The 24,614-nt window shown below is 56.0% G+C and overlaps 3 protein-coding genes across 8 annotated transcripts in view; 1 reads left to right on the top strand and 2 right to left on the bottom strand.

Moving 5' to 3' along the window:
- Window positions 1-7,996, top strand: part of ZBTB46 (zinc finger and BTB domain containing 46) — a 53,310-nt gene extending 45,314 nt beyond the window's left edge. For all 4 annotated transcript variants that reach the window (XM_032126642.1, XM_032126639.1, XM_032126640.1 and 1 more), the window contains one exon: window positions 3,118-7,996. In XM_032126642.1, the coding sequence (XP_031982533.1) occupies window positions 3,118-3,504 (387 nt within the window). In that variant the 3' untranslated portion in view covers window positions 3,505-7,996. The remainder of the gene's footprint in view (window positions 1-3,117) is intronic.
- Window positions 7,997-8,466: 470 nt separating this feature from the next.
- SLC2A4RG (SLC2A4 regulator) lies at window positions 8,467-13,796 on the bottom strand. 3 transcript variants are annotated; one of them, XM_032127305.1, is made up of 8 exons: window positions 13,655-13,796; window positions 11,901-12,052; window positions 11,075-11,184; window positions 10,751-10,998; window positions 10,281-10,381; window positions 9,916-10,174; window positions 9,738-9,817; window positions 8,467-9,653 (listed from the first exon to the last, which is right to left on the bottom strand). In XM_032127305.1, the coding sequence occupies exons 2-8, from the start codon at window positions 11,981-11,983 to the stop codon at window positions 9,542-9,544; spliced, it is 993 nt and encodes a 330-aa protein (XP_031983196.1). In that variant the 5' UTR covers window positions 11,984-12,052; window positions 13,655-13,796; the 3' UTR covers window positions 8,467-9,541. The 3 variants fall into 3 exon arrangements, with proteins under 3 accessions (XP_031983196.1, XP_031983197.1, XP_031983198.1); XM_032127306.1 differs by lacking the exon at window positions 13,655-13,796 and adding an exon at window positions 12,857-12,909; XM_032127307.1 differs by lacking the exon at window positions 13,655-13,796 and having other exon boundaries at window positions 9,542-9,653; window positions 10,751-10,995; window positions 11,901-11,983.
- Window positions 13,797-17,356: 3,560 nt separating this feature from the next.
- On the bottom strand, window positions 17,357-24,541 carry LIME1 (Lck interacting transmembrane adaptor 1). The gene is made up of 7 exons (XM_032126633.1): window positions 24,174-24,541; window positions 21,889-22,139; window positions 20,001-20,153; window positions 19,449-19,497; window positions 19,273-19,360; window positions 18,692-19,104; window positions 17,357-18,481 (listed from the first exon to the last, which is right to left on the bottom strand). Exons 3-7 carry the CDS (start codon window positions 20,114-20,116, stop codon window positions 18,095-18,097), a joined length of 1,053 nt encoding a protein of 350 aa, XP_031982524.1. The 5' UTR covers window positions 20,117-20,153; window positions 21,889-22,139; window positions 24,174-24,541; the 3' UTR covers window positions 17,357-18,094.
- Between the last annotated feature and the right edge of the window lie 73 nt (window positions 24,542-24,614).

The following is a 24,614-nucleotide window of genomic DNA, read 5'->3' as shown; positions in this document are numbered from 1 at the left end:
TCTCCAAGCTCAGCTAGAGGCTTTCCAGGGTTTAGGCTGGATTTTTTTAGCAAAAAATTCTTCCCTGAAAGGGTTGTTCAGCCTTGTCACAGGCTGCCCTGGGCAATAGTGGCGTCACCATCCCTGGAGGGGTTTAACAAACGTGTAAATGTGGCTTTTGGGGACATGATTTAGTGGTGGGCTTGGCAGTGCTGGGGTGACAATTGGACTTGATCTTGGAGGCCTTTCCCAATCTTAACAATTCTGTATTTCTATGACTTGGTGCAGAAGGCTTTAAAATACATTGCTCAGCAAGAACTTGAGGCAAAGCTACTCTGATCTGGCCATGCTTAGTTATCAAAAATACTGTTACACCTTATTAAAGAGGCTGCTCAGCTCTGACTGCAAGGCTGGTGCTGGTATCTGGCTCTTCACAGCTTCTCCAGAAACAAAATATTAAGATGAACGTTGATTATTTTTCTTTTCAGGGTAGAAGTCACTTGCCATCCTAAAGAGGTTCTCAAAGCTTGGTGTAGAGGTGGTACTGTGGCAGAGCAGGTAGTTTCTAGGCAATGATTCCAGCAGCAGTGCCAGCAGAGGGCCTGGCTCACCCCCAACGATGCCCCAGATTCCACACCGGGATCCTGGAGCCCTGTGTGACAATTTCCACAGTGCCCAAACCCCCACCATCTCCTTCCCTTGCTTCCCTGCTCCCATCTCCATTCAGATGAGTCCCCAGCCATCTGCTTGGGCACTGCCTGCTCCCTGAGATGTCCCTTCCTTATTTCCTTGGGGCACTGGAGCTGAGGAGGCAGATCTCAGTGTGAGCTCAGTCCTGCTGCTAGCACACAGGTGTCAAGATCTGTTACTGGTTTTGCAGCAGGGAGCACCCAGTCATGCCAGCTTGTTACTTCCTGCCTTTTATTTCTGAGAACTTTCTCTCTTTAAAATATTTTTTTCATAAATTTAGGATGTTGTCAGCATATTTCCCCTTCTCTTCCTTGAGATATTGTCATTTAATCAGTTAGACTGTCATCTTTCTAATAGCACTCTCCAATACTGAGGGCCAAATGCTGTTTCTGTGTTTAGTACTAATTTGGCAGTAAAGGGAATAAGAATAATTTCTGTTCAGTTGCAGCCAGGAATATGACTCACTTTGAACCTGCTCACTGAACTGTCAGCATTGGAAAAGAGGGAGAGAGGGGATCAGTTTTTTAACAGATACACAGCCTGCTCTAGTGGAAGGTGTTCCTGCCCTTGGCAGGGGGTCAGAACTAGATCAGCTTTATGGTCCCTTCCAACCCAAACCATTCTATGATAATTACAAATTGGTTTAGTACCTGTTTTATAATTTCTTTTTTATATGGCTCTTTTAGCCCTTATTCTGCACCCCTGACCACCTTCTGTTCTCCTATTCAGCTTTTGATGCCTGAAAATCATTCTTGTATGAGTTGAAAGTGAGTGATACCTATAGATCCTGCCGGATGACACTGAGCAGCCCTGTCCAACTGCTTTAAAAAAAGTAATAAAATTCAATGCCTTTGCTTGATGCAGTAGAAGAATGTCATGGGGACTGGCTTGGAGCAGGGGAACCTGCAGCCAGAGCACATCAGAGGCACTCACAGGCTTTGAACACGGCTGGGACTGGTGCAACACAGAACCCGAGCCAGTGTCCTGCAGCAGGGAGGGCTGAGGGGCTACAATGGGTCAATTTGTCCTCTTCCCAAAGAGCTTTAGCTCAGCTGAGTATTCCGGAGCGCAGGGTTGTGGAGAATCAGGTGGTGAGAGCTGGTGATCCCATGCTGAGGCAGGAGCAGGCGTCCAGGCAGCTGCTTTAAAGTGAAAAGAAGGACTTTAATCAGCAGAACCTTTCCCACAGGCTGTTGTGAGCATGAAAAGAAGAAACCAGTTAAAAAGGATTAGGGACTGGTGATATGTACCCAAGGCTCTGGTGACTGCTGGGCTGCTCAGAACAACCCCAAACCACGGGCACTGGATCCTTGTGTGCTTCTACACCACTTCCTGAAGTCTCTCCTGAGGATCAGTGGCAGACACCAGGCATCGAGTGCCTGTGCTGTCCCCGTGTGGTGTTAACATATAAAAGAATAAAGAAAAAAAAATAGAAAAGAAAAATACGCATTTATAGTAAGTACTGGGCAGCCCTGAAGCAGTCAGGCAGTTGGACTAGAAGATTGTCATGGGTCTCTTCCAACTGAACTGTTCTACATATTAATAAAATTAATATGTATTTTACATGTAGTTATATATGTGTAAGTGAAAGTACCTGATGAGGCTCCTTGTGGTGGAGTTTGAGAATTCTCACTGCTCTGGTTTCCTTTGCCTGAAGAACAGCTGAGTGGTTTGACAAGCTCCTTGCCTTCCATGCAGGGCAAAAGTGGCCAGGGACAGATTTCACCCTTTATCAGGTGTTTTGTGCTTCTCAAAGTATGTAATTTTGCTCATTGAATAATGCAGTTTGACTCTGGAAGTGAATTCTTCTATCCTGCAGAGCATTTTCCTTGCTTCCTGTACTGGCTACATATTCTGTGATAGGTCCACATGCCCAGGATTCTTGCAGAATGAGTTATGGAGGAGAAACATTTGTGTCAAACCAAAGTAGTCAGAAATAAGGTGAGAAGTGCAGTCAGATGCATTTTTTGGGAGATACAGGAGGCATTCCCAGTGCTCCTGTTCTTTGGTTCTGGACAGCAGTGGGATCAGGAGGGAGACCACTGTATCACCATGATTAACACTGGTTTGATTGCGGTTGTTCTTTTCTGGTCTGCACAGAACTGGTACTTGTGGATTGCTTTTTTTTTCTTTTTAACATTTTCCTCTTGGTGGTGGGTGTGATACAACTGTTGCACCCCAGAAAAACAGAAAGAAAAGGAAAGAAAAAGAATTGCAATGAAATTTCCTCTCGGAATGATGAGTGTGGTGATGAACAGGCAATCCCAAAGGATTTTCCATTGTGTTTCATACTTGCTGGCTCGAATTAATCATGGTGGGTTTGAGTTCATGGTGGAAGCCAGTCGTGATCTCAGGTTGCAGTTGTGGATTTGCCTTTGCGAGAACATGGGAACAGCTCTCATTCCATCTCCGCTGGGATTCACCTCTGTGATCTTTCTTCTTTTCCAGGTCCACAGCAAAGATAAAAAATACGTCTGCAAGGTTTGCAACCGAGTGTTCATGTCGGCAGCCAGCGTAGGGATCAAGCACGGCTCCCGCCGCCACGGCGTCTGTGCCGACTGCTCCGGCCGCGGCATCGCCGGGCACCTGGACCACAACGGGGGAGAAGGGTCCCCAGACGAGTGTTACCCCGGGGAAGGGCAGTACATGGAAGACCCAGATGACATCAAAGTGGAAGGAGACGAGGAGATGGGAGACGAGGACGACATCAAGTGGAAGGATGACGTGGGGATGTCACAGGATGATGTGATTTTAGATGATGACAAAGATGTCGACTCCCCACAGGAGCAGGACAACTCTGGGGAGAACGACAAGGATTTTACCTGGATTTCTTAGGGATTATTTTTTTGTTTGGTTTTTTTTTTTGTTTCGCTCTGTTGTTTGTAGGGGGAGGGAGGGTGGGGAGGAAGGAGTATGTTGGAAAAACTAAGTAGCCTTGTTGTCGTCCATGTGTGCAAAATAACTCTTGTGTTTTCTAAACAAGTCCTTCTCTGTTCCTCTCAGACACTGTCTTAGCAGTGTCGCTTCCAGCGGCACAACTGACTTCGCCTTCCCCCTTTTTCCTTTCCCTTTTCCCCCTGCGACTCCCTGCCCACGGCCACCCCTCTGGCCAAGCCAGCCAGAGGGAGGTGGAGTCTCTGCAGGTGTGGGGAGGCTGGTGAAGCATGAATCCTCCTCCCCTTCCCACTCCGAACCGAGCACCAGGGAGGTCTTTGTGTCCAAAGCAGGTTGGTTGGTCGGTTGGTTGGGGTTTTTTTTAACACCTTGTCTGTGCTAAAATCCCAGCAGCAGTGGAATTCCAAGCTAAGGTTGTGAAAGCAGATGGATGGATGTGTTGGAGGGCTTCCCCTGATGATACAGGCCTTTTGCAAAGTTACTTAAAGAGTTTTAATTTTTTTTTATGGAGCCAAATAGATCAAAAGGCAAGTCAGATTACAGCCTTACGAGTACTTCTCTTGGATTCTTAGCTTCCAAAAGAATCACCATCAAAGACAGATTGTGACTTTTCTTGGACCTACTGGCATCTTACCCACATCCTGTCTTCCAGCTTTGGTCATTCACAGGCACCAAAACGCATGTTGGTGCTTCTGGAAGCCCCTTTTGCTCTAGAGGGCACAGGTAGTTCTGTACCTGTCACTCTTCTCCACAAATATCTTCACTTTTCTCCCTTTGCTCCGCTGCCTTTTTCACAAATATATGCAAACTGTAGCAAAACCGGGGCATTCGGCGAAGTGCAGGATGAGCTGGGAAAGGCGAGAAGCCCGAGGTGAGGAGATCCCAGCAGGGTGGAATCTTGCTGCTCCCATCCCATGGACTTTGGTGGGGCCAGGATTTCACCTGGGTACCTTGTTCTTCCTTGCCAATTTCAACACTCTCACTGATCACTGGTAGGTCTAACACCTACTTTATTTATGACAAAAACTTTCAGATTTAGCTGCACTGGTTCCGTGTAAATTTTCGAATAAACCATTTTTTCTTTAAATAAGAACCAGATTTCTCTCCCAGCATCTCCTCAGACTCTGTGGGGCTGCACCAGGTAGTTGAATTCTCCCTGTTCATATCGGCCACCGTTGCCTTCTTCCAGCTACACCTAAATAACAACAGCAACAGCGTGTGTTGGAATTGTCTTGTTCCTGAGAAACAGCTTGTTCTACCTTGACCTCTTTGCTTCTGGTGCTTTTTTAAATTAAAAAAAAAAAAAAAAAGCTGAAGACCTCACTCCTTCCTTGCCATCGAGCAGTTTTCTACAACATCTGTGACTGTGGTACCTTGAAACCTGCCACGAAAGACAACCCATTGCCAGAAGCCAAATGACTTAAGGTGCTATTTTCCTTCCTGCAGGCCTGGTGGTCCATGAGGAAAAGCGTGGTTCCACCCAGCAAAGGAGTTAAAAGTATATTGTACAATAAACCCCCATAAAGCAAATAATCTGAAAGGATTTAAGCCACTCGGTGCCGGGATTTCATGGAGTGCAGTGGGAGCCTCAATCCTGGCACCTGCAGGAGCTGGATCTCTCTTCATTCCCCCGTTCCAGTTGCCTCCTGGGTTTATGGTGTTCATTCCCTTTCTCTGCTCCTCAGTTCCTTGCAGACATTCACCCCCTTCTCTCTGCATCCATCATCCCAGCTCACCGTTGCTTCCACTGGGAGCCTCCAGGCTCCTGCCCCATCGGTTTGGGGGTGCTCAGTGCTGTGGGAACGCAGGTCTTCCTAAAATCCTCTGTGTGGCTCAGTGGGGCCACACCAGCACTGCTGCCGCCCCTTGGAGGAGTTAGGGGGACTTGTTGCTTTAGGCAGTGAGCACGGATAACCCCTTCCTTAAATATAGGAGGAGCAGAGCGGATCATGCAGGAACATTTTTCTTGGAAAAATCTCATTTTGCATTTTAGCTTCTTTTCCTTCTCCTCCCCTACTTAAAAAGCTTTAAAAACCCACCCAGTATGTCACAATTGGACCTTTATGTACTCTTTTCCAGTGGTTTTGGGGGGTCCCAGAGTGAGGAGGCTGTTCCCTTACCCCAATTTTGGCTCCCCCAGAGTGTGGGCTCTGTATTTATTGTCATTTACCCTGTAAATATGGAGGGGGTGGGGGTACCTGAGGTCCTGAACGTGCAGCCTCACCTGTTGCGTGTAGACAAATACATACAGTACTTAAAGATTTATCTGTAGCTTTGCTTTTTATATGTAAAAATCTATTTAAAAGAGAATTTTAAAATCCAAACAGCTCAAACCCCTGGGTTTGTGTGACATTCCAATGGCCCATCCCCTCCGATGCTGGTGTGTGCATCCACCTTCTGAGGAGGACTGGCTGTGGGCCAAGCCCTCCTCTTCCTCCGTGCCCTTGGGTAACTCAATTTTGTCATCAGAGTTACGGAGTGCTGAGCTTTCTTCACAATTCCCTTGGAAATATTCTATTCTTTTCTTTCCTTATATTTAAGGGTGAGCAGAGAGCCGGGCAGTGCTCAGGAGTGTTTCCTAATTGTGCCACTTTTGAGGCTCCTTTGAGCTGAGGATGCAAAAAATAAAGCAAAAGCAAAAAAAGGAGAGAAAAATGGAAAATCCACGTAAAAACTTAACTTTTTCACGTTATAACCTCGCACGTGCTTCTGTCCCACTAACACACACCATTTACCAAATAAAACCCTTCTAACACCTGATGTCTATTGAAGTGCTTTGTTCTGATGGAGGTGTGCAGAGTTGGAAGTGCAGGGATTCATCTTTAACCTTCTATGCTCCGACTTGGGTTTGAAAAAAGGAATTTGGGTGCGTTTTTTATGCTGAAACTTTATAAACGTCCTCAGTCACTCCAGGTGATCACGTCCCTCCAGCTTCTCTCCGGGGTCTCTCGGATCTACTGCCTATGCAAACTTCTGCTCTTGGAGATTTAAACAAAACCCCACTAATTCTGCCTGTTCTGCATCTTGTCTTTGTATTTCCCTTCAGGGCTTTGTATACTTCACTGAGGTTCCCTTTTTTTAATTTTTTCTAAATATATATATATGTGTGTGTATATATATACAGACTTTGTTCCAAAACAATTAACTCCCTTAGAGGTAAAACATGGATATACTCTGTCTCGAGAACTTGCAACTCATTTTTTTAAAGCATTTGTACATGTAAATGTTCCTCCTCGAATTCCTTGATTACCCTCATTTTTTATTTTAAATCTGAGTGCCAGGAGTAGAGAGCGTTTTGACCACGGTGCAGAACGGGGCAGAGGGCATCGTCCTGTCAATGCCCTCTGGAAAACATCCCAGGGATCCGTGGACATGGAGAGCATCTTAAAGGATGGAGACAAACGAGGTCCTTGTGTCGATTTGGGATTTCCAAAAATGTTATTAAAATAATGAACTCCCCAGTTTTGTGGGTTTTAAGGTCACCCCAAAGCCTCACAGCTGCAGAGCAGCTTTGTGGGGAGGAAGAGGGGACTCACATAATGAAGGTTTGCCAAGTGATTGTCCTTTCCCTTTTTTTTTTCTTTAATCAAAAATCAGTTTTTTGGACAACAAAACGAGTATTTTTTTGTCCAGAAGGAAACCCACTCCAGCGTTACTTCCCCTTTTGTTTCCTCTCCCCACTCCTGCCTTTAAACACTCCACTTCCCTGAAAGCAAAGCTATGGCTGTGGGGTGGGTGGGTGTGTTTTGGGACTGACCCCAAGCACCCTCCCCTCAAAGCTCCCCCTTTTGCACATCACCCTCGAGGAAAGAAACTCCATGAAAACAATGCAAAAACTGGAATTTTTTGCAATATTCTGAAAGATAATCTAATTTTCGCTCATTCTGTGACACGTGCGACTCCTACGAAAGCCATAATTAATGGTTCCTTGATTTTGTAGATCCTGAATTGTGTTTTGAATTTCAGCCTTTTTTTCTTTTTAGTCCCCCTAGTCAGAGTGCTGTGTGTATGCTTTCATATATATTTATTTTTCAACGTGCTTTAAACCTGTCTACAAAAATAAAGCTGAACAAACACAAAAAGGACGGTGTTTGAAGATTGTTGATTTTTTTTTTTTTTTTTTGCTGGGAATATTCTATATTATACTGACTTTATATTAATTATTATAAACCTGTGTTTGTATTGAAGATGTGTTTAATATTTTGGGGAGGTTGAGGAGATTTCGTAACCAGAAGTCAGTGGGAGAACATGCTGTGTTGTACTGATTTTCTGTCGATGTAGTTCAGGTAAATCTGATTTTATTTTCTAGTTGCTGCCCAGTTCCTCGCCTGCCGGGGGCTGCCCCTCGGATAGAACCTTTGTGATGGGATTTAGCTTAGACATACCTGCAAAAATCAATCAGTTTCAATAAATTGGGAAATTGCTGCTACAATTTTGTCTGCTTTTTCTTTTTTATTTGATACATAATTATTATTTTCTTCCTTGCCCTCTGTGGAAGGATGGGGTGACATGGAGGATCCAGCTGCAGGGTCCTGCACCCCACCCTTGCTCCTGGATGCTGGAACAGGGGGTCCCCAATCCTCAAAACCCCCCTTCCCCCCAGCAGAAAGCCCTGCTCACCCTCAGGCTGGGGGTGCTGCACCCTCCCCCTTCCCCTTCCCCCTCCCAAACAGGCACCTGTTGCTCGTTCCCTCCCTCCCTGCTGCCTGTTGGTGGCAATTTCCTTATTTTTTGGTCTTTATGTGAACTTTAAGTAACTCCCGGGAGGATGCATAGGGTGATGCCAACCCTGGGGGATGTGGGATGCAGGAGGAGGGTGACAGCAGTGGGTTTGGGGGTGCCAAGGGGCCCAGGGTGCCCACCCTGCCTCTCTTAATAGTAACTAAAGAACAGGAATCATTAAAAAAAAAAATCCAAATATTTATTTTTTTTTCTTTTGGATCTGACACATCACATCCCGGGAGGGGACAAGTGGGGGCACAGCATCAGCCTGACCCATGGGGCCAAAGCAGTGTCCAACCCCCTGCAAGGGGGGACCCTGCAATGGCGGGGGGGATCCCTGATGCAAAGGGAACCTTCCCACAGGGCAGGAGGGTGGAAGGGCCACCACCCTTCCCTGTCCCCTCCTTGGATGGGGAGAGGAGCAGGGTGGCATGACCTGGCCAAACCCAAGCTGCTGCCTGGGCTGGAGAGTGACAGGATGAGAGGGAAGAAAGGGTTTAGAGGGGAAAAGGGGTTTTTTTGGGGGTAAAAAGGGGGTTTAAAGTGAATTAAACCCCTTAAAACCCACCCAGGGCTGGAGACACCCCGCTGCCGCAGCGCCGCGGCCCGCGCGCTCTTGTGCTGTGGGAGGGAGTAGGTAAAAATATGAATTTTCATATATTTTATTTAAAAAATAAAAACCACACGAAGGAGAAAAAAAAAAAAAAGTAAAGGAAAACAAAAAGACCCCTCTTTGTGCAGTTTGGCTTAGTGCAAATGGGCGCATTCCTGCAGGCACTTCCCGGGGCATTGCCCCGGTGGGGGCTCCCCGAAACGAGAGAGACAAATGACATTACAAAGAGTAAAAACCCCCCTGGGGGGGGTGAGGGGGGGCAGGCGCCCACCTCTGCCCTGGGCACTGGGGCTGCCCCCCGGGAGCAGGCGAGGGGCAGGAACAGACACCCCCTTTTCCAAGCCCCCGCCGGCCACAGGCACAGCTTATTTGAGCCATGGGGGCGTCCCCAAACTGGAGTGGGGAGGGGGCTGGGAGCAGCCGGACGCCCCCCGCCAGCCCCTGCCGGCAAGGAGCAGGGTTGGATTTAGCTTATTTTCAAAGGGAAGAAAAGGCAGGGGGGACAAGCTCCGTGGCGGGGGGGCTGTGTGTGTGCATAAAGCTTTTGGGGGGGCCGTTCCCTGAGTCCGGGGGCGCGGCCAGGGGGGCGCGAAGGCACCTCGAGTGCAAAATGTGCAAGAAGGAGGGAGCGGCGGGGCTCCGTCAGTCGAGGAAGCGCTGGCAGGCCTTCTTCCAGCGGCACGCCGTGCACCACATCTCCCGGTGCTCCATGCCGTACACCTTGCGGCACTTCTTGGCCTCCCCCCGCGGCCGCCTGCGGGCAGAGGGGACAAGTCACGACGGGGGGGACACACGCAGGGGAGAGGGGACAGGGTGGGGTGCGACGGCAATGGCTCACCTGGGCACGGCCGGTGGCTTGGGCGGTGGTGGGGTGGGGACAGTGGGGGACACCGGTGGCCGCGGAGGGGTCCGGCAGCCCTGGAGAGAGAGGACACAGCTCCTGTCAGACAAGGCAATGAGGGAGTGCAGCAGCCCCACCTCCATCCCTGTCCCCGCTCCATCCCTGTGCCCCTCACCTGGTACGCGTGGTCTGTGTGGACGTGGCAGCGGCCAGGGGGGGCCGGGGGGCTGCAGGGGGAGGCCAGGGCCAGGTCGAGGATCGGCAGCGCTGGTGGCGGAGGAGCCTCGGGGCCGGGAAAGGCAGGAGGCACCGAGGAGGTGGGAGAGACCGGCGTGAGGCTGGAGAGCCCGTCTGTAAGCGCGTCCACGTCCACGTCCAGCTCCGTGTAGTAGAAATCCTCCTCGCCATCACTCTGCTCCAGGTCGGCTTTCCGGCTGCAGGGAGAGCAGAGGCTGGCTGGGACACTCTCCCCCGGCATGGCAGGACCCTGCAAGGGGTACCAGGGGGTCTGGGGGTGTCCGGGGGACCCCATGTGCTCACCCAAGGTGCACAGTTCGGATGTGCTTCTGCATCCCTGAGGAGCTGCTGAGGACTTTGCCACAGCTCTTCCACAAGCACTTGAACATCACCTTGGTGGAGTTCTGCAGGAGAGAGGCGTCAGGCTGGCAGCTCCATCCCCATCATCCTCCTCATTCCCAACCTCATCTCCAGCCCCACTGTCATCCCAGCCCCAATATCATCCTCACTGTCATCCCCAACCTTACCCCCATCATCATCCACATCCCCAAACTCATCCCAACCTTCATCCCTATCTCCAATCCCATCTCCTTCATTCGCACCCCAAATGTCATCCTCCTCATCCCCATCCTCACTATCCCCATTCCCCAACTCATTCATGTACCCAACCTCATCCCAACTGTCACCCCTCATCCTTAACCTCATCCTCCTCTTCATCCCCATCCTTACTATTCCCAACTTCACCCCCATCATCATCCCCAGCTTCATCCCACCTTCCTCTTCCGTGGGGTGGGCTCTCCAAAGACAAAGTGGGTGCCGTCGGGCTCATCAGGGCCATCATCTGGCAGTGGGCCAGGCAGGAAGGTGCTGGGGACGTGGCTGGAGAGGGGGGGTGAGGGGGTGGAGGGGGAGGATCGGTCGCTGGAGGGGTCCCAGCTCCAGTCCCCGCTGGTGTTGCTGCTGCTGCTGCAGCTGGAGGACATGGTGGGAGCCTCCTTCCAGACCTCGCTGCCAGGCTCTGCTGAGGAGAAGAGGAAGGTCAGGTCCTGCCTTGGGACACATGTCCAGGGATGGGGGGGACAGGGACATGCTCTTACCTGGGGCATGAGTGGCCGGTGGGTGCCCAAGCACCAGCGGGCTGGCGGAGAGGCTGGTGAGCACCGCGGCCGCCATCACCTCATCGATGCCTGCCTTGCCCGAGAGCTTCCTGCCAGCAAGAACAGAGGGGACTGTGTCAGGATGGATGGGCCCCCTGGGACCCTCGATCGCTCTCCCTCCCCCCTTGAGGTGTTGGGACCTCCCACCCACAGTGGCCTGCACCCACCCCACGGTGGTTTGTGTGGGGGCACACGAATGGCACAGAGTCTCAGTGGCCCCACCATGCTGGGGGCATCACCAGGTGGAAAGGCATCCACAGGTGTCCCACACTCTGCAGCACCCTGAGATGCTGCTGACCCCTCCAGGGATCACCCCAGCAGCTGGCTGGAATTCCCCTGGGCATGGCACAGGCAGAGGTGCAGGCAGGCTGCCAAAATGCCACTGCCTGTGCCATGCCAGGGGCAACCCTCCATGCCTGTGGGCAGCACCGTGCCAGAGGGTACTGGCACCTGCATTCTGCCCAGGGACATGGGGATGGCTTGCCTGGGGCCAAACAGTTCCCTGAGGTGGAAAAAAACCTATAAATAATTTAGATTAAAAAAAAAAAGGCAAGAGGTCAAGAGTACCCAAAATCATTTTGCAAACGGATAACGTGGTGATGCTCCCAGCTGGGAGACCCCGGAGCTGCCACAGCGGGACAGCTGCTCACTGCCGGGGATCCCGGCGTGGCCAACAGCGGCCAAAGTCCTCCTGCAGAAAAAAACCCTGGCTCCCGCAGTGAGGCCAGTGCCGGTGGGAGGGTGGTGGCCGTGCCGGTGTCCCTACCTGTGCCGGGGCACGGGGATGCACTGCACGGCCGAGTGCAGTGCCAGGCACCGCTCCAGCCCCGCATCCAGCACCCGCAGCATGGCCTCCTGGCTGGCCGGGTCCCGGCGCGACGGCGGCTCCCCCAGCCAGCCCTCGGATCCCAGCGGAGCCTACGGGAGAGACGGCAGCGGGCAGCAGGGATCCCCGAGCAGTGGATTCCGCAGGGATCCCCCTGACCTCGGTGGGATGGGAAGGTGGGTTTGGGGAGCTGGATCGGCGCCTCCAGGCAGGGCTGTGGTGGGACCCTGCCAGCCGCTCAGTGGGTCCCCCTGGGGTAAATCCCAAGTGGATCCCACCAGCCGCAGTGGGATCCAGCCAGGAGTTCCTTAGCACTCTCCAGATCCCCCTGTGATGCTGCTCCCAGCAATCGCCCACTGGCTGAGCATCAGTAGGGATCCAGCAGGGATCTCCACAGAGCCAGGAGACGACCTGACACCCTCCTGGCAACGCAGCTCTAAAGTGGCAGCACCCACATTCCGGTATAGATCCACACCTTAGGAATCCATATCCCAAGTTTATCCCGCTCTGAGCGGATCACCCGGGATCCAGCGGGTATCCCCAGAGCTGGGAGCACACTTGTGCCTGCCAGGCCAACCCCAGACACCGGCACCCGCTGCCCACGCTCCGCCACCAAGTGGATCCCCCTCCAGGCAGATCCCACGTGATCCAGCACCAAGTCGATCCCGCTGCAAGCGGATCCCGCTCCAAGCGGATCCTAGCTGATCTCCCTGGGGCGGGGCTGGGTGGATCCCGGCGGCGGGAGATCCCTGGAAGATCGCAAAGGGCTGCGATCCAGGAGAGACGATCCCCCCGGGGGTGCGGGTGATGTGACCCACGACCACCCCCCGCGCCCCGCCGCCATACCCCCCCCCTTCCCGCCCCCCAAAGTTTATCCCATCGCGGCGCCATTTTACCGGCGGGGAAAGTTTCGGGCGGGCCGCTGTCAGCTGTCACCGCCCCCCCGCCGCCTCCCCCGGATCCCACCCCGGTCTCCGCCGCCGCCCCCCGGTACCTTGGCGGCGGCGGCGCGGGCGGCGGGCGGCGCGGGCGGGGGCGGCGGGCGGCGGCGGCGGCGGGCGGGCATTAGGACCGCGGGCGGGCGCGGGGGGTCCATGCGCGGAGCGGCCGCGGCCCGGCGGGGGGGGGGGGAGCGCGCTCCGCCGCGCGCGGCCCCGGTGTCGGCGCCGGCCGGGCCGCGCCCCCCGAGCGCCGCGCCATTGGCCGGGCCGCGCGGGCTGGAACGCCGCCGCCGCCTCCGCGCCTCTGATTGGCTGCGGCGCGCTGCCACTTCGCCGCCGGCGGCCACGCCCCCGCCCTCGCGAGGCCGCCACGCCCCCCCCGGCCGCGCCACGCCCCCGCCGGCAGCGGCCATCTTCGCGTGCCCCGCCCTCCCGCCGCGCGCGCTGCCCGCGGGACCCCCCCCCCCCCCAAAAAAGCACAGCCCCCCAAAGCCTCACCCCACTCCCACCAGGCCGCCCGTGTCACCCCCGTCACCGCTGAGTGCTCCCCGGCACCCTTGGGGCCACCGTGAAGTCACCTCCCCTTTTCCCGCCAAACTCGCGGGGCTCCCCAAAAGTTGTAGAAGACCCCCGAAAGTTCCGATTTTGTTGTTACGGCGCGGGATTATGGGCGCCCCCCCCCAAAAAAAAAACGCGGGGATCCCGCCACCGCGGAGCATCCCGCTGAACGCCCGACGGCTCCTGCGGACTTACCGGGGTGAAATTTGCAGCGTTAAAATTTGGGGGATTCGCGCAAAAATGACGTGACCGGCCGAATTATAGGGACGCCGACAAGTTACAGGGGCTCTTCAAACGTTGCAGAGCTCCTCACAAAGTTATACTCTCCAAAATTTACAGGGTACCCCCAAAGTTCTCTCCGAAATTTTATACCCCCTGGAACTTGCCTGTAGGGTTCCCCCATCAGCTCTAGGGCTCCCCCAAAAGTTACAGTGACCTTCTGCTAGAAAGGGGGTGTGGTCTGGATTTTTGGGGTGTGTGCGCCGTTCCCAGCAGGAAAGAAGTCCCTAATTCCGCACGGATTCAGTCAGTCCTGCCCACCACGGGGAATCACTGCTAAAACCCACACAGAATGGCAGGGCTGGGTGTGGGTGGGGTGCCCGGGCTGCCAGGGGTACAGGAGGTACTTGGGGTACCGAGGTGCATGGGGGGTACACGGGGTGCATGGGCTCCACGGGGTGCATGGGCTCCACGGGGTGCATGGGGTACGCTGGGCATGTGGGATGCGTGGAATGGCCTGGACACATGGAATGCTTGGAGTGCGTGGGGTCCATGGAATTCTGGGGTGCCCTGGGGTGCCCTGGGTATGTGGGGTAGCAGGGGGTACCTGTAGTGCAAGGGGGTACGTGGAGTCCATGCGGTGCAGGGGGTTTTGGGGTGCGTGGGGTGCTTGGGGAGCTCGGGCTGGCGCCCATCTGCCTTCCGCTCCTCACCTGCCCCAAAACCCGCGGGGCCCCGAGCGCTGGGCGGCGGCCACGGGCCACCGGGTCCTGCTGCTGCTGGATTGACCAACCCGCAGCCTGAAGGCCGGGACAGAGTCCGTGCGGCTGTCCCAGATGGTGGCCCCCGTCTGTCCCCCCCCTCCTGTCTCCCCCGCCTGTCCCTCAGCAGCCCTGGGCTGGCTGACACGGCTGATTCCCGTGGCTCGGGGGCTGTGGGGTTGCTGGGGCGGCATCCCGCGGATCCCCTGCCTGGGGAGGGGATGTTCCCAGCTTGGCTCCTGGGGTGCTTGGCCACCCCGTGTTCCCTGCTGTGGTGCGGGGGGGCTGGAGGTGCCGCTTCCACCCTGCGCCATGCCCTGGTGCTTTCGTAAGAGTGAAAAAAGCAGCACACCAGGAAAGCCCTCACGAACCCGGCCAAGCGCCCGGTGTCGCCCCGGGACGGCCGCCCGCGGGGTCCCCCTGCACACCACAGGAACTGGGGACCAGCCGGGTGAAGGGCAGTGTCCCCCGGGAACCGGGACACCCGAGGGGCCCCACACCTGCCCGGGGAGCACAGGAGGAGGAGCAGAGCCGGAGCAGCCTTTATTCCCCATCCTGTCCCGTCCCTGGGGGGCCGGATCCCGCCGCCCCCGTTAGCGCAGCCCTGGAGGAGCCTGTGGGGCCCGGGGGAGGCTCCGCGGCCGTCCCCGCTCTGGTTTAATGGTTAACGGCGGCCGAAGCGCGGAGTTGAAGGCTCCGGCAGCTCCGTTCGGTGTTGCGCAACTCCACGAGTATCGCCCGCCCTTGCACAGGGTGCCGCCAGCCCGACCCCCGGCCCGGGCAGGAGGGCGCGGCAGGGTGGCATCCCAAGTTAAAATCGTGGTCATAGCACCTTCTGAGCTGGAAAGGACATGCAAGGATCATTTAGTCCGACTCCTGACCCTGCACAGGGCTCCCCCAAGAATCACCATCCCTGGGAAGTCCCCCCGTGGTACCTGGACTCCCTTGCCAGGGGCGGGTTGGCTGCGGACTGGGCTGTGATGCCCCTCGCCCAGGAGGTCCTGCAGAGAGAGCCGGGGCCGTGCCCGCACTGCCCATGTCCCCTGGCTGCCTGCTGGGGGTGCAGAGCTGCCGGGGGACGGGGCCACACGGGTGTGAGCTTCAGGGATGTGGGGCTGGGCGGGGTGCGGAGCTGTTCAGGTGCGGGGCTGGTTTGGCTGGAGAGCCCTGTGCTGCCGTACAGCCACAGAGCTGCTCGGGCTGCGGAGCCGTACGGGCTGCAGGGACATAGGGGGTGCGGGTCCTTATAGTACAGAGCCCCGTACAGCGCCATGCGGTGTGTGACACGGTGCAGGTGTCGCACCGTGCAGGTGTCACACCGTGCACCGTGTAATGCGCCTTGCAGCACCGGGCTACATCCTATAGCGTGCGGAACTATACGATGTGCAACCCGTTCAGCCTCTTGCGGCGCTCGCTGGGCTCCTGCTCGCTCCCTCTTGTGGGAACGGCACCGTCCAGCACCGTCCCTCGCAGCACCGTCCCTCGCAGCGTGACGAAGAGCCCCGCACACGTCTGTCCCCGCGGCTGAGGCGGGGTACTCCCAGCCCTACCGTCTCCCCTCGCTCTGACCCCAACCCCGACCTTCCCGACCACAGCCCGAGACTCCAAGTCATGTTTTGGGATGGATCCTTCATTCGCCACCCAGATTTCGAGCCTCCAACCGGGGTTCCAGGGACATTTTCCATCACCGTGAGGACTGCGCGGTTTTTCTCTTATTTGAGTCCGGCTCTCCCACGTCCCACAGGGATTATGGGCAAGCAGGCAGCCCTGCACGGCTTCTGCTGCTACTGGGGTAAATTGGAGACCAAATTTGGCCACCTCCGCTCTGCCACAGCAGGAGCTTTCCGTTCCCTGGTGCCATTCCAAGCCTGCCTTCCCCCAGGGAGGTGGCGCAGTGGTACCCACATCCCAGCCCACGGGCAGCGCAGCGACCGGAGTGAAGCCACACTGATCCCACACGGAAGTGATGCTCCTGTGGCTGACAACACAGCCCAAAACAGCTCCCAGGGGGTTCAGGTGGTGTAGGAGGGAGCCAGCCATGTGGGGTGGGATGATGGAGAAGGGGAACAGGGGAAGGGTGCGGCCGGGGGCAGCGCGGGGGGAGCCCACGCGTCGTTCTGGTGCCACTGGCAGCAGGAAGAGTGCGGTAGCACCGGCACCAGCCGTGTTCTATCAGCGCCCTTATCTCGCAGGGGGATGGGAGCTCTCGAGGGCGGCTGTGGTTTGGCGTCGAGCACGGAGCTGACGACGCCTGGGGTGCCTCCAGCTCTAACGCCTTGAGCGGGGTTTGCTGAGCGCCGCGTTTTCGGTTTTAATCTCTTCACCTGCCGCGGTGCAGGGGCAAAGCTGCTGAGGGAAGGCGTGTGGCTTCCTGCCACACAGCCTGGCACAGCACGGCACGACACAGGGGCTGCAGGTTCCACCTGGCTCCAGCGAGCACCGGGCCATCGTGCCACGAGGTCAGGCAGCCGCTGGCCGGCTGGTGGCCATGTGACCAGAGCCACCGTCGTTGCCTCACCAGGGCGTCCCTTGGGGCGGGGATGTGCAACTCCCCACGGGGAGAAGAGGAGTGAAGTTTAAGCCCTGGGGTCTGCGGGTCGGGGTACAGATCCAGCTCACCCAAGCTTTTTTGGCACATGGAGGCCACAGGACCCAGGGGAGTGAGTAATGGCGAGGTAAGCAGGAAGCAAGTGCTGGGCAAACACGCCCTGGCTTCTACCCCAGCCCTGTGCAAAGCTCTGCTCTGGCACAGATCACTCCACGCAGCAGCTCTCGGTGGCTGTGTGTCCCCATTTCAGAGGTGCCAAACCACCCATCCAGGACGGGTGCACTCACAGTCACACTGTGCTCCAAGCTGCTCTCCCAGCACCAGCTGCACCAGCAGCAGCAGCCCTCAGAACCAGGGATTTAGACTCAGTTTAAGAGTGTAAACCTTCTCTCAGGCTTTTAATGGTGTTTGGGAGAGGGCTGCCCATGGCGACATCCTTGCATGGGTCTGAAAGGGTGGGAATGGAGGATGGAGCGGAGCCCACAGCCCACAGCAGGGAAATTTGTGTTGTCCTGTGCAGGGTCAGGAGTCGGACTCAATGAGCTCTTGTGGGTCCTTTCCAACTCAGGATATGCTATGATTTCATGAAGGCAGGGCTGACCCCATCTCCCCATAACAAGGGATGTTCTGTGATGGGAGCAAAGCTTCTCAGGGCTTCCTGGGGGCTGGAGGGAGCCTTTGGCTCCCCCACAGTGTGAAGAGGACAGAGACTCTCAGTCATGGTAGAAACCCCCTGATGAGGGTCTGATCCTGCAGCCCAAGGCACGGGGCTGGCCACAGCCCTGTCATTCCCCCACCCCAAAACATGGTCCCCACCCTGTTCCCATCTCGGTGCCAGCACCAGCCCTGTCTCACTGGGGTCCCACACAGCACACAGCACCCCCAAAATACCCATCTTGGGACATCCCACCATCAACCTGCTGGCACCAGCTGGGCTGGGATGGGACAAGGACACTCATAGAAAAGTAACAGAAAATATATACAGAGAGCGTGTGCAGGGATGCAGCTGCTCTGGTGGGCACAGGGCTGTTGGCACCTGTCCCCCGGCACCTGACAGTGTCCAGCCGGGTGGGACCCTGCTATGGCCCTGCCCCTGCTCCTGGGGGGCTATAGGTTGGTGATGTAAACCTCCAGCCCATTGGCCGCTGTCCTTGCAGAGGCTTTCCGGGGCTCCCCTGCCCAAATGTCCACCACACTCTCGTACAGGTTCTCGGGGACACAGGGCATCCCCAGCTTGCCCCGTTTTGCCGTCTTCTTCCAGTTAATGTCCACGGCCTCATAGTCAGGGTCGGGGCCACGGCCCTGAGCAGTCCATGCTCTGTCGTTGATGGACTCATAACAGGGGTCAGGGGGGCCTGGGGCTGCCGGGGCCCCCTCCTGCTGGAGGGGGGGCAGCCACCCGGAACCTGCCTCCTTCACGGCCCTTTGGCTCGATGCAGGGACCTGGGATTTCTTTCTGGTGGCTTTGCACACCGTTGAGTACATCTCTTCCAGCTGCAAAAGGAATTTTTTTTTAGGGTGGGAGTTTAGGGGCAATCCCTGCATCCTCATGATTTTGTCCCCCCCATCTTCTGAAAGCCCCCCAGGAGGATCCTGGCAGTGGATCCTAATTTATACCTTACTCCAAACATGGGCACTACAGGGAGACATGGAATTAAATGACCCCCCAATATGCCCCATCCCTGCTGCCCCCCAGAGTCGTACCTTGGCCTGGGGGGCATTGCCTGCACCATCCCAGCAGTGCTGTGTTCCAGGGGGCCCTGCCGCAGCCCCATCCTGCACCTCCACTGACATCGTCTTCTTCACCTTATGGACACAGGCATAATCGGCTGCCCCATGCACAGCCCGTGGAGGGGACACCTGGGTGCCAGAGGGCATGGGGGGCACCGGGGCGTCCTCGCCCTCCACTGCCAGGCACTCATAGACAGTGTCTGGCGCTGGTTTCCGCAGCGGGGTGAAGAGCAGGTTGGAGTAGGTCTGGTCGGGGGCTGGGGAGGCGGCCGGGGGCTCAGGGACGGGGATCTGGGGCAGCTCGCGGTGCAGGAGGCCGGCGCTGTGCAGGGATTCGCCTCCAGGGCCCGCGGGACAAGCGAGATCCAGGCTGGCCGGACGCTGGACTGCGGGAGAGAAGAGGAAATCAGGGGATGCAACAGGTACCAACCCCTGTGCCAGCACAGTGCCACGTCTGTCCATGACACGATGTACTCTCTGGGCAACATGGGGACTGCAGGCAGTTGCCCAGGGCCACCAGCCCCTTGGGCTCCCCCAGCTCCACGGCCACTCACCGTCGTCTCTGACCTTCACCCGGTACAGCTCGTGCAGCTTCGTGTCCGACTTGCTGAGTGACCGCAGCTGCGTCTGGCGGAGCAGGGCCTGCCGTGGGGGAACACACACCCTCAGGCTGGGCTGAGAGCCCAGACCACCCCTCGGGGCCGATCCTGCCCCCCAAACGTCCTCTTACCTCATCCACGAGCTTCACCCCGTCCGGAGCAACCTTCTTCCTGCCCTTCCTGCAGGGAGAAGGGGGGCTGAGCCCAAGGCAGATGGCAAAGCCAAGGGTGAGGAGCAGGTGCCCCGGGTCCCCAACGTGGCACTCCCAAAACCCACATCCCTGGTCCTTCCCCAGCCCCACAGCACGGTCTGTGCTGGCTGGGGACATCACAATTGCATCCTGCAGCCTTCTGCGCTGTGCAAGGCACCACTGGCACCAACCTCGGCATTGCCCCTGGCATTGTCCATCCCACTCACAACTCAGCCCTCTCTGGGCTGCTCCTCCGAGCTTTTGGGTGTAGGGGGTGTGCCGGGGGGCTGCAGCACACAGGGATGCAGGATCAGCCAGGTAGAGCTGCACTGGGGTACAGGTGGGGGTTTGGGGTGAGCAGATCCCAGTGGTCGCAGCTCAGGATGGGCTCACACAGAGTCTCCACCTGCAGCCACCAAATGTCACCGAGGGGATCCCCAGGCCCATCCCAGCCCCAGGAGGGAAAGGGGAGGAGCCGTGGGCAGCACGTACCGTTTACAGGCAGCGCACAGGGCGCCCAGGTAGACCAGGCCACCGAGCAGGGCCAGGGCAGCGCCGGCCGGCAGGAGCCGGGTCACTTCTGTCCCCTCGCCGCCGGCTGCAGCCATGGGGGAGCCGCTTCCAACACCACTGCAGGGCCGAGCTCTGGGGACAGAGAACACGAGCTGGGGTTCAGCCGGGAGCTGCTGGGCTCACCACGGCACGAAATGGTGCTCAATGACCCCCAGGGCTTGAGGGACCCCTGCAGCACAGTCCCCCAGCAGGGGGTCTCTCTAGATGCTCTGGACGGGGACATTTCACTGGGTGTCCCATTTTCTGGCCAGCGATTGCCCTCCCCAGGGTCACCATAACACCTCCAGTGCCCAGCCCAGTGTGGACACTCGGCAGTGGGTACTCTGCCACCACAGGAGAAAACTTCAGATTCTGGTTCCTTTTGAAAAAAACAATCCAACAAAACCAGCAGGATTCAAGCTCACAAGTTGCTACGAAATGGTGAAAAGGACATGCCCCAGGGGCCCTGAAAATCCTCTGGAGACACCCTAAAAATGCCAGAATGCCTTCTGGGGACACGGGGACAGTACCCCAGGTTGCGGGATGGGGGTGACACTGCTCCTGAGCATAGGGGAGGCCAGAAAGGACAGGCAGGATGACTCAACTTCCTGGAAATAGGGTGAGCTTCAGCCTCTCCTTCCTCTCCCTCCTCATGCCCCGGGCTCAGCAGAATGCATCAGGACATGCTCCTCCTGCAGCAGATTCACACAGACCCCACGTTCCCTGTGCCACCACAACCCCAGGTCTGCAGCTGCTCTCTGCTGTGACGCCAGAGCAGAAAACACCCAATCTTCCCATCCCTTTCGTCTGCTTAAATCTGTGCCTTGCCCAAATCCAGCCCTTGTCCCTGTGCCTTCCTCAAGGCAAAAGCCATCCCCTGCAAACTGCGGCAGCAGCAGAGCCAGAGCAAGAGGTGCAGAGGCAGGAGGGTGCTGGGGAGCCCGACACAAAGCACGGATGCTCCCCAGCCTGTCAGGATCACCACCTTCCCCAGGAGGCTTTTGCCGACCCCTGTGTCACCATCCCCATGCCACCATCCCTGTCCCTGCCCGGCTGCCAGTGCACTGCAAACCCAGAGCAAAAGCTGGCATCCCTTCAGCTGCACCAGCGTCGGCAGCGGCTGCGGCTCCCAGCTCTGCACAGCTCAGCTCTGTGCACCCTGCTCTACAAAAAAAGGCTGGCCTGACACCGACACCCAGGAAATGCCTGATCCGAAAGGAGATGGAGGCAGTTCCTGGAGTGAAGCACAGCTCCAAGAAGCTGCGGTAGCTGATCCAAATGGGCCCAGCAGCAGGGTCCCTGGGCACAGCTGGGCAGGACAGCTTCCACCAGCACAGATGGGGACCCAGAGATCCAGCGGGACATGCTGAGCATCCCTTACTCACCCTCTTGCGTATCTTCATCCGGATGACAAAGCCCAGATGAGCTCTGGTGAGAAGCCACCCTGCCTTGTGTAAATCTCAGAAGCTACTGCAGACCCACAGGATCTCCCCTCTCCCCTGCACCCCCAGTCACACAGCAGCATCTTTGGCACATTTTTACCCCAATAACCAGCAGGTCTCTGCCCATTTGCAGCACCCTTTTATCTGAAAGCACCCTTTTATCTAAGAACTTCCCATGCCTTTGGAAACTGCCCTGACTGAAGCATGAACCCTGGAGAGCAATTATTTCAAGGTAGAAAGTGAGACAGAGAGGTTTTAAGGACTAACCAGGCTGGACAGACTGGCTTAGATCAGAGCTGGGAAGGGGAGGCTGTTCCCTTTCCAACAACGTTTTAATTAGACAACACAGCTTTTCTGTCTGAGCATACACTAATTATACGGGTTACCTGCAAAAGGGCCGGTGCGTTAGACAGAGCCTGAAGCTCCTCGCTGGACTCGTTCAGCTCATTAGAGTGATGGAATCGTGGGCTGCAGGAGCAGGGCAGAGCTGAGCAGGCTCTGGAGTTGAGCAGACAAAGTTCTAACGAGGTTCGACGGCCGGAGCTGGTGTGATGTTGGAGTCGAGGTGGAAGCTTTCAGCATGCTGAGGCAGGCACAGATGGGGCAGCTTATCCCACAGCAGGGGGATTTTCCATCCCTGAATTTTGAAGATTGAAGGGAGAGACTTTCTTGAGTAGAAATGAATGCGGAGGAATTCTTCTGGCCTACTTTCTGTAGGGCAGGTCGGTGGTCACTCCAGGATTTCTGACCAGTGAAACTGCCCAGTGCAAGCTCCTCAGTGCTCAGGCTCAGCAGCCACTGGGAGAAGCCACTTCTTGGGACAACACATTGGGTCTCCCAAAATCACAGATTTGCCAGCAGAACCCAGTGCCTGACTGAAGGCACTCAGGTAGGACTGAGCAGCTTTGCAAGGCAAAGTCTCAGCCAGACCTTCTGAAACCTACACCCGAATTTCCTGCCAATAAAGTTATCGATCGATCTCCCAGTCCTGGGGCTGCTCCCGGGGCAGGAGACTCAGCAGACAGCGTTTCGTAAGGCGCCGGCTCTGCCAGCCGAGGTGGCTTTGAAGACGAGGGCGGTCACAGCCGTTGCGTACATGCGACAACACCCACAGCCCTCCGAGGAGGGATCACTCCCCTATGTGTGACACCCGAGCACAGGCACCCTAAAGGCAGATGGTTTGCTACTCCATGGTGTGGGAGTTTTTTGTGAGTCCTAGAAAAGGTGCAATTTCCTCATCTCGGCTTCATGAAAGCAAGATTAAATTCACTGCAAAGCCAAGGGCTGCTGCTGCTGATTCTGCCTGGTCTCTGATTCATCTCTTCTGATAAAACCACACAGTGTTCAGTGCAGGGTTGCAAGAAAAAAGTCTGCGAAGCTACTCAAAGCCTATTTGCACGAAACCAGGAGGAACATTTTGAACTGATTTCCATCAGCAACTGTGCACACGGCTGCAGCAAACTCTGCTTGGGTACCCCAGGGAGCTGTGCTTCAAAAAAGGCACAAGAAGCAGAAGTAGATGGATTTTTTTCTTTTCAATTACAAAAAGTGAAAGCGCTGTTTACAGTTAGTCACAACACTGAATCTGCCCTAGACCCTGGGGTGCAATTTGTGAAATGTAAGACTATTTCAAAAAAGCAGGCACAAGATCTCACCCACTTCGCTCATCTCTGTAATGAGATTTCATGGTCAAACACCTCCTGAGGCTTTTGATTTAGAAGGTGCCAACCATACTTCTAAATGCCAGACCCAAATGTCTGAAAACTTGGATGCACACTTCTAGCTGCAGTTCTAATTGCTGCTCATGTGCTGGAGTGGCTTTTGAGAAAACATGACTTTAAAACCTTTGGAAGAATGACTGTCTGCCCACACCACAGGGCTTTGCTCAAGGCTGACACCATTTCAACACTTTTCTTTCTTCCCACCCTTCCCTAGTTGCTGAACATTCACTTGGGAAGAAAAATGCTCCTCCAAGGCAAGAACCTGCTCAAGAGGTTTTCTGCAGAGCTGAGCCACAGCAGGAGACCAGTGGAGAGCTTGGAGCTGCTGTTACGGGAAGCCACATTCCACACTACGGGATGGGTGTATTAAGGAGATGTGTCCTCTTGAGAATCATCTGCCTACCACAGTGGCTTTTTTTGCCACAAATGAAGTATTTGTACATCATCTTAGGTTTACAGAAGACAGCATTTCAGTGACCACATTCTCAAGCCTCCTCACCCATAACCAGGAGCTCAGCATTTCCCCGTTGCACACACCAGCAATACTCCTGTCCCCCTACCCACAATACAACTGGAAATTTCCACAATGCCACACACCTCTGAACTGAGTTAATTTATCCCAAAAGCAATCAGCTCCCACTCAGCCTCCAGACTCCAGCCATGGGATCCCAGCAGTGCTGCCAAGCTCACCACCTTTTCTTCCCTTTCAAGCCCAGCTGCAGAGCACAAAGCATGGAGTGACACAACTTGGAGCCCAACTCATAAAGTTGAACCCAGCTGAGGCTTCCCAGAGCAGAGCAGGAATCCTGCCTGTCCAGTCTATCCAGCCCCAACAGCATCTCCAACAACGCTGCAACTTCTATATACATGGCGGGGTTTAAAGTATTTCCGCCTCTGGTTTAGCTGCAGATTCCCCGTTTCCCAGGCACAGGAAAGCCACCACCACTTACTTGCAGGAATTCAAAATCCAGTGAGTGTGGAGCACACGAATCTGATCACGCTCTCCTCCTTGCCAGCCAGCCCGTAGAACTTCATTTCTTTTATCCCACAGCAAGTCCCAATCAGGGGCTCCTGCACATTTCCAACATCCCGATGTGAGCTCTCCCACTCTCTGAGGAGCAGCCGGCTGTGAGCAGACGCGGGGCACACACGGCACAGCTTCCTGGCCTCGGAGGTGGTGGCTTCACCCAGGGGTAGGCTGGGTCTGTGCTCGCAGCCGGCGCGGGAGGCGCCGCGGCTCCCGGGCTCCGCAGGCTCCCGGCACACACGAGCACCCTCTGCCGCGCCCGCTCCCCGCCCGGCTCCTCCCGGCTCCTCCGGCAGCTCAGGGCAATATAAGGAAAGAATGGGGCGCCCCAGATCATCATTACCTTGCAAATGAGCAACGCCTT

This window comes from Corvus moneduloides, chromosome 17 (genome assembly GCF_009650955.1).
Source record: "Corvus moneduloides isolate bCorMon1 chromosome 17, bCorMon1.pri, whole genome shotgun sequence".
NCBI classification, from domain to species: Eukaryota; Metazoa; Chordata; class Aves; order Passeriformes; family Corvidae; genus Corvus; species Corvus moneduloides.
Note: the sequence above shows the minus strand (reverse complement) of the source record. Positions and strands in the feature narration are given on the sequence as shown.

Excerpts from the sequence above, each read along its gene's own strand:
- SLC2A4RG (XM_032127305.1), bottom strand. The coding sequence starts at position 11,983 with ATGCTGCGGGTGCTGGATGCGGGGCTGGAGCGGTGCCTGGCACTGCAC. Across the intron at positions 10,999-11,074 it reads ACCGGCCACTCATGCCCCAG|CAGAGCCTGGCAGCGAGGTC; the intron begins GTAAGAGCATGT and ends TCTTCTCCTCAG. Across the intron at positions 10,175-10,280 it reads ATCCGAACTGTGCACCTTGG|CCGGAAAGCCGACCTGGAGC; the intron begins GTGAGCACATGG and ends CTCTCCCTGCAG.
- LIME1 (XM_032126633.1), bottom strand. The coding sequence starts at position 20,116 with ATGGCTGCAGCCGGCGGCGAGGGGACAGAAGTGACCCGGCTCCTGCCG. Across the intron at positions 19,498-20,000 it reads CTGTGCGCTGCCTGTAAACG|GAAGGGCAGGAAGAAGGTTG; the intron begins GTACGTGCTGCC and ends TTCTCCCTGCAG. Across the intron at positions 19,105-19,272 it reads GGTGAAGGTCAGAGACGACG|TCCAGCGTCCGGCCAGCCTG; the intron begins GTGAGTGGCCGT and ends TCTCTCCCGCAG.